This window comes from Lynx rufus, unplaced genomic scaffold, assembly GCF_022079265.1.
Source record: "Lynx rufus isolate CCGP_SWC_20201006 ecotype Redwood Valley unplaced genomic scaffold, mLynRuf1.p SCAF_20, whole genome shotgun sequence".
NCBI lineage: Eukaryota > Metazoa > Chordata > Mammalia > Carnivora > Felidae > Lynx > Lynx rufus.
In genome coordinates this window covers 9282828-9295917 of record NW_025814835.1, presented here as the reverse complement: position 1 = coordinate 9295917, position 13090 = coordinate 9282828, and the positions used below count along the sequence as shown (strand labels likewise).

Sequence of the window (13090 nt, the reverse complement as noted above, 5' to 3'; positions counted from 1 at the left end):
TATAGAACAATAAGAAGAACTTTCGATGTAAAATACCTTATAATTGATTTCAGTATACCTTCAACTACGCCTTGAGACAATTTTGTGAGCAGGGGAAGGGAAGGGTGCTAATGTCACTCTTCAGATACCTAATACTTAGGAAGATGTGGTAACTTGTTTTAGCGCAAGCACTGAATCGGTAGCGGGGCTATGACTGAAGTTTTAACTTTTTGTTCTTTTTCATAGCAGAGACCTAAGATCAATTCTTTCACAAACCCATCTATAACATGAATAACTTCTCTGGAATTGTATCATTTTAAATGCTCGTAAAATGGGGTTAAACATACAGCCCCTTATTTCCTTTTTGTCTTCTCCTTGAAATGATAACAACTTGATAGTGGAGACAGGCTTGGATGTGAAACATGATGATCTTGGAATCTGGTCCTAATTCTGCCTCTAATTTTGGTGTCTGAAACCCCTCAGTCATTTCACTGTTAACTACCTGCTATTACTTCATCTATACAGTGGGCTGGGAGGGGGGTGGGGAGAAGGGAGGGGCCAGCCTTAATGTGAAGTCCTCAGCTCAAAATACTATTTTTAGCATTTACCGAGTGTCACTATGTGTCTAACATGAAAAAGATATAAAATATGGCAGCCGTTCTCAACTGAGAGATTTTGCCCTCCAGGAGACAATGGGTGATACCTAGAGACATTTTTGGTCGCCATAAATTAGTGGGAGGCTGGGCTGGGGAGAAGGGTGCTGCTGGTATCTAGAGGGTGGAGATCACAGATGATACTGGCAAATCAGTTTTACCTTTCTAGATTATAAGCCCTTTTGATCAGTGACTCTGTTTGAGAAATGCTCAGTCTTGGCACTCCAGACATTTGGGGCCAGATAATTCTTGCCTGTGGGGAGAGGCTGCTGTCCACTCTAGGATGTTCAGAAATATCCCTGATCTCCACCCTCTAGAATTTCAGCGGTTTTGTAATAGGAATCAGTACACTGTCACAGAGAGTATCATGACCTGTTTTAACTTACAAATGAGAAACAATTCTGGTTCTCAATGAAGAGAGACTAAAATATATATCTTTATATAGTTTTTTAACGTTGATTATAGCATTATTAGTTAAAACCATGCATCAAGAAAATCTTCACACAATTCCAAACACACGGGGCAGGATAATTCATGATAGTTCAACTTCCTAGTTGAAGAATTCTATACACAGAGATCTTCTGAGTGTGATGACGTGCACTTCCAATCTGTGCAATTACATTATTGAGAATAAGGTATGTCACATCCTCTAAGAGGTTTTCCATAATTGATCACTGAACAATCCATCCCTCTCCAAGCCCTGTAACTAACTGTTCCCTGGAATAATACTTTATGGTTCTCCAACTTGGGTAGCAGAAGTACCTGAAGTCCCTGTTAAAAATACAGATTATCATGACCCAATCTCCAAGACTTTCATTTGATGGGGCTGGTGTGGGTCTTCAGAGTCTACATTTATATTGGGCAGCCCAGGTAATCCTAATGTAGATTGTGGACTAAACGCTGAGAAACACTAATGCTGTGAATGCCTGAAAAGTGACCCATGGAGCGGATGAAATACACATGATACACCAATCCTTTAGTATTTACAATTAGACACAGCATAATGTTGACAGCTAGTTTGAAAAAAAAAAAAAAATTCAGTTATTTACCTGATTCCAAGTTCTACTAAAAGGCCCATACTGGAGCTGCACTGAGGTATTTAAGGGAATTTTAAGATTTACATGCCAAAAATCTATTTGTAATCTCTAGACAGTAGTTTGCAAATATGTTAAATCTTTTTTAAAAATACCAGGAAGATAACATTCTTTTTTCAATAGCACATAAAACACCACCTTGACTGCATAATAAAGAAGAAAATGCATCCGTTACGGATATCAAATACTAAATAGTATGACAATTTAACTTATGCTTACTGGCTATCATTTGTCTCTCCCGTCTAGCATAGAAGTTCCATGAAAGTAGAAATTTCTGTCTCTTTTGGTCACTGATGTATCACAGATGCCTACGATGTGTCTCGTACATTCTGGCATACAGTAAGTACTCATTAAATAACCGCTGAATGAATACTGACCCTACAACTTTTCAACAAAAGAATGATTTTTCAATAAGCCGTATTTGTATGATTTAGGTAGTCGCAAGGACTTACAAGCAAGCATCACCACACAGGTTGGGAAAGGGAGTGGAGGGTTTAGCATTGCACATCCAAGGAGTAAAGGATATAAAGTGTAGGAAGCACCCATCACAGTATCTGGCAGAGGTGTTCCTTGCATACCAGTCCCCTATCCCTTTTCCCAACGCTAGGTGCTTTGCCGGAGGTAAGGTGCTCTGCACGCTCCATAGAGATTTCTTCCCATGAACTCAACACAACATACAACACAGTGCTAAGTGAACAATAAATAAAATCTGTAACAATCACATATCAGAGACAAAAATTTAAACCTCTAAATGGCTTATGAATAATGGAATGAAAAACAGTCCCACCAAAAGCACCTAAAAAGCTATAATCCACATATTAAGTCTCAGTACCTACAAGAACACTGCATTTTAATCACAGCATTTAAATCATTTTTTCTCAGCTACTCAGGAAAAAATCTTACGTTTTCCCTCATCACAGTGTCACTTAAACAGTGACACACACGGGCACTAAATACACACTGAACAATAAGCTAATGAATTACAATTCATTTAATGTAAACCATAGCATTATTTTTATTATTTATTTTTTTCATTATTTTTCTTTATATACCCATATCCCTTTACATATTATTTTACTCTATTACTCCATTAAATGATTCAAACGATCACAGGAATTCGCTGTGTTTGAGACTTTATTGCACCTGTTGGTTTATTCATACTGTTCCCTCTATGAGACTAGCCATTTCCTGGACAAGAAGGATTCGTTCTGGTCTGTCTTTAATCTCTAGAGACTAACCCAGTAGTTCGTAAACAAACTGTCTCAGTGAATATGACTATGCTGGTGAACGTTTAAGTACACACGTGTCTAACCAACAAGACAGGATGAAACAAGATTGCCAACAGATGAGAACATGCTTTCGGGAACAACAGTTGAAAGCGATAATTTCTCAAACATTGTTAAAAGCTCATTTCAATAAAGCATTTCAACCCAAGCATATCATTCTCTCTTTGGGCGAGAACTCCTGCCATCGCTCTGGTCTCCTCTCAGGGCTTCAACAACTCGTGTTTGACTCTGCGACTGCAGCCCTCACACCTCACGGCACCCCGGCTCTTTGGACCCCAGCGCCTTGTTCTCCAACATCACTAGGCCAAACGCCATACATTCACAACAGCTGAGAAGTGGGAAACGCACAGAAAGTGAGTGTTTCGTTTCCATACAGCCAGCAGTGGTGCAGTTCAGTAACTACGCTAAGAATCTTATCCTGTTACTTCTGATGGTTCTTCTTCGTACCACACGGCCAATTCATCACATCTGTGATCTCAGCCTCGAAAATGTCTGGGAGCGGTTGCTGTTTCTTCTCTCCTCCGCGGTCACCACCACGTCTGGGCTCCCGGCATCCCACACCAAGATGCATACAGAAGTTGACCTAGGTGATCCTGTCTCTAACTGTTCTTTGCTATCCTACCTGTCGCTGCCAAAAACATTTTTATCTAACCGTCTGCCTTCTCAAAAATGTGTATTACCTCTTAATTCGCAACGGATAAAATCTAAAACACTAGGACGTGAGGTCCCCCTCAAATCTGGTCTTATGCTTCATCTTACATGCGCTGGCCACTGTGGCAACGATTTCGAATAGGAAACGCTAATACAATCCTCACAACCCTGAGGATTATCACTCCCCCATTTACAGACATGGAAACCACAATTGCGAGGTTAAGGTCTTCCCCGAAGCCCCAGAAGCAGCACATGACAGATGTGGGATCAAAACACAGGTCCGTCCCTTTCCAAAGCTGTACCCTGAGTACAATCCTGATTTCCTACAAAGAAACGTGCACCACATAATTCTGCTTTGTTCACTGATTAAAGGAAAAGGGGACCTCTGTGTACTGAATACAAGGACTTTACCTGTGCTACATATTCAGATCTCAAGAAAACAAAAAGAACAACAATAAAAGACACAAGGCAATACAACATCTAAAGTGGCAGGCAGAAGCAGCAAGTGAATATAGTTTTGCTTTCTGAAGCCTTGCTCCTTCCAAATTGCTAGGATACTCATACTTCACTCAACTTTCTTTTCTCAAATCCTTTCAGGTCGGCATTAGTACACGTTTCTTTCTGGAAAGGGTCAGATAGTATTTCAGGCACTGTGGGGAGAACAGGCTCCGTTACGCCTGCTCGACTCTGCCAGTGGAACACGGACAGAGACACGGACGACAGTAAACAAACGAGTGGGGCTGGGTTCCAGGACTGTTCTGTTTACAAAAATGGGCCGCGGGCCAGTTCGGTCCGTGACGGTAGTTTGCCAAGCTCTGCTTACAGGCGTTCATTCTCTGGAACGCACTTCGCTCATTTTCAACTCTACAATTTTGCCGAAATGTTCTCTCTAATGTGAATACTTTCTGGATCCTCCCTTGTATCCATTCCGACTCAACTCAACTTTTTAAAGTCCCTATTTACTCCTCCAACACGCCATCTCAGGCTACTGAGACGACAACTCACATTCTGACTTCACACGGCAACACCAACAGCTTCACACTCACGCTTGTGCAGCTGCCTCAGGTCAACGGAGCATCTCAAGTGGGCTCAAACTAGGAACCGTGGCTTATACGTCTGGCAGGCACAAGAGTAATGCATACAGCATGTTACACATTTGACGGCTGATTCGCTTCACTCAATAAAGTATATAATCTTCAATTATTAAGAGAGCCTTAATTTACATAAGCAAAGAGCAGATATTTCTTCTTCCTACCCTGAAGAATGCTTCATGTAATTAAAGCACTTTCACTACGAGAAGAATAAAACAGAGTAAATGCTTACTAGAATAGGAAGTAGCATCCATCTTCCCAACTTTAACTGGAGAACCAATGCTTTTCATCTCAAGACCAACTTCATTCCAAATCGGTTCCAGTTTTTTACAATGGCCACACCACGGTGCATAAAACTTGTTGGGGGGGAGGGGGGAGAAAGACAACCAGTAAAATGTTGTGCTATTATGTACATCAATCTTAATTTTTAAGCAATCTCTTTGACTAAATGTTCTGATAAAGAGTCCATTTTAGACAAAAAGTCTAAATATAATTTTTAAGGTGGTTACACAATAAAAGATGACACGCACACGAATCTAAATAATTTAACTCTTAGTATATACCTCAAAACTGGTTTTACCTTAAATTCATGTAAAATGACTACAAATTCCTATTTAAAATAACTTACAAGAAAAACATCTTTGCTTCACAATGAGTCTATGTTATATATAAAATGAAATCACCAAACACACATACATCACACACACATCCCTTAAGTGTTCAGGATGAACACTTTCTATTTTTATTACAAAAATCCCAACAGAGTAGGTACCTTTGCTACGTTAAGAATAACTACTGGCAAGGCAAACGGGAGATCACTAAGATGACTGGTTTGGCATAAGCACAAGTCAGGTTGATTAAACTGAAACCACCGTTCCTCTTTCTTCAATATCACCACAGGGCTGGGTGGAGGTGTAACAAACTGTTGTGCCTTCGTGAAACAAGACTTATCTATTTTTTTTTTTTAAGTTTATTTTGAGACCCTGCGAGCAGAGGAGGGGCAGACAGAGGGAGAGAGAGAATCCCAAGCAGGCTCTGTGCTGTTAGTGCAGAGTCTGATGCGGGGCTCGATCTCAGAAACCACGAGATCATGACCTGAGCTGAAATCAAGAGTCAGCCGCTTAACCGACTGAGCCACCCAGGCGCCCCAAGACTTACCTATCTTTTAACATGGAAACGTTCCAACATACACAATAGGAGAAAGAATTAAACAATGGACTCTCGTGCCCCATGGCTTAGCTTTAGCAATTGTCAACTCTGCTATTCCTATTCCATCTGTATTGCTGCCATTGATTTTTTACTGAGGCAAGTTAAAAGGAATCCCAAACACGAGGTTTAAATACATTCCAAACTTGAAAGTGAGTTAAAGAAGGAAAACGAAAATTTGATTTTGTTCCCTATTAACACGAAAACATGATTTTGACCATCAAGTGATATAAAAAATTTCAGAGTGAAGTCTGTAGTAAAGTCATACCACAATCTCCCTCAACATAATCCATACGTCAACCTCTTCAGAATTTCAGCAAACAGGTCCTTGCCAGGAACCTTAAGGCTGAGGTTCATTTTAATATGGTAACCCAAATAGTACTACCTGACAAAAATTGACTAATACACATCAAGTACTAACCATATACTACCATATGTGTCTGGAAGAGACTAGAAAGTAACACTTACAACAGCAGAGGTAGAAAACAAAAATTTACATACTCACATCTACAAGCCAGATGTCATCTTTTCGATTGTCTTTAAACCTATAAAACAAAAATGAGAAAACCAACCTCTGATCGTGTGTGTGTGTGTGTGTGTTTCCACTGTACAGCAGGTGGAGATAATCAACTGATAAATATTAGGGCACAGAACAAATTCTATCAACAAGTTTTTTATGTAATTTTTTTTTTTTTACTAAATGACCTCTAAATCTTATCCATAAAACATCTTTTAAAAAGTAGAGAACTGAGAAAGTAATCAACAGTTAAAAAAAAAAAAAAAAAATTGGGTGAGACCTGATAGAAACACAGGCATACGCCTCAGCTCCTGGCCTCTCTGCCCCATTTACACCCGTGCACTGCAGGTAACACAGCTGATCGGAGGCCGCTCTCCTGAACAAGTTCGGTCCTCCGTTGGTATCTGGGAATTTGAATTTCAGGACGGTTTCTACCATTTCCTGATAAGATGGCTCATGGTTCCAGGGCGCTTGGGTGGCTCAGTCACTTAAGTGTCTGACTTCGGCTCAGGTCATGATCTTGCAGTTCAGGAGTTTGAGCCCCGTGGCAGGCTCTCCGCTGACAGCTTGGAGCCTGGAGCCTGCCTTGGATCCTATCTCCCTTTGTCTCTGCCCCTCCCCTGCTCGTGCGTGGGGTCTCTCAAAAGTAAACATGAAAGAGGAAAACAAAGCAAAACAAAAAGATGGCTCATACTTCTAATGCTGTGCAAACAATGTGATTTTATGATGAACATCTGCTTTCCTTGTGGGAGTCTGAAAACCTGGTACAGACTAGGCAGGAGGGTGCTTATATGACCACAATCCCTAAGCATGGGGTCTCTACTGAGCTTCCTCAGTAGATAACATTTCACACTTGTGGTCACAATTCCAGATGAAGGAATTAAGCACATCCTATGGGACTCGACTGGGAGAGGACTCTTGGAACCTGTTCTGGTTTCCTCTGGAATTCACCCCCCGTGGCTTTTCCCTTTGTTGGTTTTGCTCTGTGTCCCCTCGCTATACTAAATTATGGCTGTGACTCCGACTACAGGCTGAGTCCTCTGAGCGCGCCTAGTCAATTACCCAACCTGGGGGTGTTCTGGGGACCCTGTGACACAATACCCTACAGCCACAGAATCTTCCTAAAACACTGTTCTGCTCGTTTGATCATGTCTCTCTTATTTGACACCTTCAAGGTACCCTCCCACCACCTACAAAAACAAGTATAAAGTGCCACACATACTCACGTACTAGCTGCAACTTAGCTTTCCACTCAAATATTATTAGCACCCTACAATTTCCAATCACCCTATGGTACGTATCAGTTAAATTCACATGTTTATTTGACTTTCGTGTTCACATCCTATTCAGCTAAAAGCATTTCTTACTCTATAATGCCTTCCTAAATTCCTCACAGCTAGAAACAATCTTTCCATATCATCTTTATCCTCTTTATGATTCTTATCCATTTCCACAAACGCAATACTTATGTATTATCCAACCAAAAGTATGCTCATCTCCTAATACCTTGCACAGAAATCTATATTCAAAATCTATACTGAATGAAATGACAGAAAGTCTCTATGGGGATATTTTAGTAAGATTCTTAAACCTACAATGAAGACAAAGAGAACGTATCTCCAGTATCTGAGCTCTTAGGTGGTCACATCTATCCAACTGTGACACAAACGGTCTGTCCTGCACTGTGGGCACTCTTAATCAATCTCCCAGGTTGGTAAACCCAAATCTTACCTTTGCTCCATTTAGTATAAACTTCTACTTTACATACCAGTATCTATCACGTGGAGCTACCCAGGCAAAGTGGAACAGCCACCTTAGGCAAACTGTTGAACCAGAAACTCAACTGATGGTCACTATTCTTGAGGCAAAACCCCATATTCTGCACCCAGTGGTAAATGGAGGAGGTTACTGTCTCCCAGTCCTTAAGATCTAACAGCCTTTTCATCTCTCAGTGATCTGAGTCTTTGGGAAGGAGTCGGAAGGGTGTGCAAGTCCTTTACAGGGGTCCCCCACCCCCCAACAGAGACTGTAGTCAGTAACTGTAAAATTGAAGGAAGGGGTCAGACAACCTGGTCAACCATGGAGCACTAGTGAAAAGTACCTGACTGGTGAACTGCTGCATTGAGACCCAGACTTGAGATGTGTAGTCCAGACTGGGGTCATCTTGTCCCCTCCCATCAGGGGATCAAGCCCGTACTTCGAAAGTTCATTAAAATGCTCAAGTACCCCTGTGGGTTAGGAGGGGTGTGGAGCACAGAGCCCACTATATGCTCCGTGACTGGGCCTATCACTGTGGAGCCTGAACGGTACACGCAGGGCTGTTATCAGATGCAGTTCTCAGGGAACCTGAACAGGAAGCAAATGTGAGTCTGCAGGGCCCAGGGAGCGTGGCTGGAGTCAGCGGAACGCAGTGGAATGGAGATGGGCGGGCCAAACACAAAGGTGTCAACTGACAGCAAGACCCGGCGGGACGCCAGGGGTGGGATGCGAACGGCGAGTCCACTGGCTTGAAGGAAACTATCTGGGGCAGCGTTAATAGCCTGGCCCGGGGCCTGACAAGCGGGATGCATTTTGCACAATGTTTTAGTGTCTTCTCACCACTGTGGCCGCTGTGCACTGCCAACCTAATCTACGATGGGGTCGGAATTCCCACGGGCCATCCTCTCGGGGATCCAGGAGCCAACGTACCGTGCGTATGTATGCTTGCTTTCGAGTGGAGAACGACTCGGTCTCCACATTTAGCTAAAAGCACGATATGCTTGTTGGATAGATTTCCTTTTGCAGCCCGGGGCCTCTCTGGTGGGCATTCACACAGGTTACAAAACATTTTATCTTGGCGGGCATTGCCTAAGGCCCACAACTGTCACTGTGCTGAATACCTCAAACTCACATGACACTGTACGTTAGAATAATAATGAGGAAAAAAAGCATTTACTAGGAGCAGAAATGATCTTCATGCAAATATCTCATCTCAACAGGGGATCCTGTTTTATATGCTACAGAACCAAATGGCCAAGCCATTAGCTATAGCCCCTGAGAGTGAAAACATAGCAGAGCTCATCTGCTGGGGCCAGAGCAATAAACAGGAGGTGGGGGAACGGTGGGGCAGACAGTGTCATCATCGTCCACACCGCATGAAGCTGCCCGCTGTGCAAGGGCTCCTTCCCATGCTCGCTGAAGGACAGGTCTCTTTCAGGTTGGATGGCAGCCACATCCAATTCCTACAAGTTAAGCCAGAGGAGCCATTAGTGCAACGGCCCAGCGGTGGTCCTGAAGGTCTACCGGGTCCCCATTGGGCCAGAGGCGGCAGTGTCTCCTTTGGTGTTACGTCTGGGAGGCGGAAGGGCCCGAGACCTTTCCATGCAGTTGCAAGATGCCGGCTGGGCTCCCGGAAGTTCCATTTCCATTCTCCTGGGGATCCAGAGCTGGCCCTATTTAGGAACAAGACTGGAACTTCTGCTCCTGAGCCCACCACTGCACTCCCCCAAGATCGATAATGGTCTCTCAAAGGGCGTGTACCTTTCCTTCAGCCAACTTGGGGAGCTTACAGGTTGGTCCACGTTGGCCTCTGGGGCTGTCCTCCTGCCATAGGCTCTGGTCAGCGAATTGAGAGTCTGCTGCGAGGTGTAACTCAAATGGCAGGTGTAGATCAGTGGGGCTAAGAGGGGAAGGCTTGGCGGCCTGTTGGAGGGCCTCCAGGGTATCCTGTTGGTTGGAGCCCCACTCAAGAGCAGCAGCCCTTCTCGTAACCTAACGGAAAGGCTCTATCAAATCTCCACATGGGCTCTCTAACATCATCAGTAGTCAAATAGGTCCACCAACCCCTGGTGGGATTGGGCCCCTTTTTCTATTTTTTGGGTCCAATAAGGTCAAAAGTTTGGTAATGATTTCCTGTGGAATGGGATGTCATACCACTTCCCAGATTAGGCCCAGGAATTTCAGTTGGGAACTAGGTCCTTGCACCCTGAGCGTGTTAACAGTCCAGCCACGATGCCCCTCGTGAGTCATCACGGCATCCGGTCCTTGTTGGGCAGTGCCCTCTCTAGGCCCTCTAGGAGGTTGTCATCAATAAGCAGAAAGCCAACGCCCCCTCCAGAAGGAGGATTTCTTCCCGACTCTGGCCTACCCATTGATAGCAGACAGTTGGGGAATTTGAACAGCCTTGAAGAAGGACATAAAGCTGTGCTGGAACCCATTCCATGTGAAGGAGATTGACCAGTCATCAGCCCTGTAGGGAGGGATGCTGGAAAAGGCATGTGTGATGTGAACTGCTACAGACCGGGCTACCTCCAGTACCTTCTTCATGATGTCAGGTATCACCAGTGGCAAGAGCAGCACTTTCTTATTGAGGGATCTATAACGAATATCTAGTCTCCCGGTACCCGAGGCCTTGTGCACAGGCCAGACGGAGCTACTGAATGGAGAAACAGTCTCACGGACCACTGTCTTCTTTCACTCAGAGATCAGGATGGCTATTTACTCACCAGGCAGCCAATAATGCTTTGGGGAGAAAATGGCACCAAGAGCCGGTAGTCAAACAGGTTCACCGTCTTCCACATGCTCCACTAAAACGGCCCTCATTATAGCAATTCCCAGTGGGGCTTAGGAACAAAGGTGAATGGGAGTTCACACAGACAATACATCTGTACCAATAAAACACGTAGCAGCAGGGGCCAGAAAGCACTCACCCAGAGCCAGCCCTGGCCAAAGTGCTGTACCAGTCACCGTGGACTCCAAACTGGGAGGCATCATATGCATCCTCCTCATCAAGGTCGCAGGGGTATCAGGGTGCACTGATACCGCAAAGGCCCAAGAAGTGCAGTTCTCCCCAACTTTCCCAGGAAACTCTGCCCACGGCACAAGATCTCCAGCCTACCCTGGGGGACAGAGGGACTCAGCCTAATACCTGCTGAAGGTCTGAGTAAATGTTTCAGAGCTTTTCCGCCGATCTGGAGGAGACACTGCCTGCAACAGTCACATAGGCTGTCATCACGCTGACCCTCATGGGGACTGCCCATCAGGCCTCTCCTTGCTTAACATCTGGCCGTGAGGTCCCTGGTGAGGAACCCATCAATCTCTCCCTATGAGACCCCATTATCGAATACACAGACCCAGAGACTTTTTAGGAAAGGTCTATGCCTCAGTTGCCCAAGGAAGGGCACTCGGTTCCCCCTCTTACATCACTGTGCTGCTCAATCTCTGCTATCTTGGTGGTGGCTGCTTTTTCCAGGTCTAGATTATTTGTGTCAGTGAAGACCTGGACTTCAGTCTCAGACAGACTGAACTGATGAGATGAGGCGGCTTACCTGGGTTTGGTAATAAGCAGGAGCATCGAAGAGAAACCTAGAAATCTGAGTCTGGGTAAGTCTCATTATCCACGGTTTCCTAATCTCTCAACGTAGACCCAAGGGATCGCCAGGATGGCTCGCAGGACCACTACGGCCTCTGTGAGAATGCGTCAGACACGTTTTTCAGTGACAGGAAACTTGTCACAGGTGGGCCCAACCTGGCAAACTCACCCAGCACGCTGCTGAGCAGGGTCGTAGGTACCCACACCTGCTCATCTCTCCCTTCCTCCCCCTACTTCGGCAGATGTTCCCACTGTGAGAGCAGTCTAAAGGAGAAAGTCTATACTAACACGGCCCTCAAGTCATTGCCAAGTTTAACCAGATTACCTCCACCTTAACAAGGGTTCCCTTCAGAATCAACATTTTGTGCAAACCATCTGCTGTCACTCTCCAATTATCCATCAGCATAGCTAGTGGAGTGCTCCACGGATCCTCAGTAATTTTGCTCTTCCAGCAAAGCGCTGTGCTCAAATGACCACCTGGCTACGGTACCAAGTTTGTTGTGTAAAGGCAGTTAATTAGGACGACAAACCAAACTGAAAGTAATAATCAAGTCTTTATTCACTCACTATGACAATGTAAGCCAACAGGCAAAAAAACCAACCGAACAAAGAAAAAAAGGCACCAGCTCCTCAGTGTTCCCTTTTTCCAAGTGGAACAGTACCAGGTGCGGGTCAGGCGGACGCGGCACAGACAAAAGAATTCATCTAACTGGAGAGGAGCACTGAACCAAAGGCTTCCGTCCCTTTAGGGACACGTGGGCAGGAGAATGAAAGATGGGAAGACACACGAGTGGAAAAGTACAGAGTCCAAGCAAAGAAAAGTGCCTTCAGCAAAGCCCCTAGATAAAGAGGTGTCAAAGGAGATGCCTAGGAAGTGCTCTGGGTGAGGCCCCCAGTAAGAAGCCTTCAAAAGAGGCAACTGGGCGAGGAAGGCACATATCCACGTGAGCTAAGCTGGCCCAGGGGCCTAGTCTGTGATCACAACTCCCTCCAGAGTCTGCAATGCGCTGGTGCACCAAGTCTGGGGTGGGGAGGACGGCTTCCCTGCTGAGGCCTGCCAGGAAAAGCCTTATAATCGCCTCTGGTCAGGCCTGAGAGACGGTAGGACTTCGGTCTGTCTAGAGCTGGACTCCTCACTATCACTACTGACCTAGTATAAGCAAAGCCTCGTAATTAATGCTATGGTACCATAGAAATATATAGTATAGTTACCAAATTCCAACACCTGCTCAGTTGTGATACAAGCAGAAAAACATAACACAA

At 44.7% G+C, this 13090-nt stretch overlaps 1 protein-coding gene across 6 annotated transcripts in view; it reads right to left on the bottom strand.

The window, feature by feature from the left end:
- The window catches only part of TMX3 (thioredoxin related transmembrane protein 3), a 52122-nt gene that overhangs the window by 37476 nt on the left and 1556 nt on the right, over positions 1-13090 (bottom strand). For 4 of the 6 annotated variants that reach the window (XM_047086176.1, XM_047086177.1, XM_047086178.1 and 1 more), the window contains 2 exons: positions 6466-6505; positions 4987-5110 (listed from right to left, as the gene is read on the bottom strand). In XM_047086176.1, coding sequence (XP_046942132.1) covers positions 4987-5110; positions 6466-6505 — 164 coding nt within the window. The remainder of the gene's footprint in view (positions 1-4986; positions 5111-6465; positions 6506-13090) is intronic. The other 2 variants (XM_047086180.1, XM_047086181.1) reach the window with 1 other exon arrangement.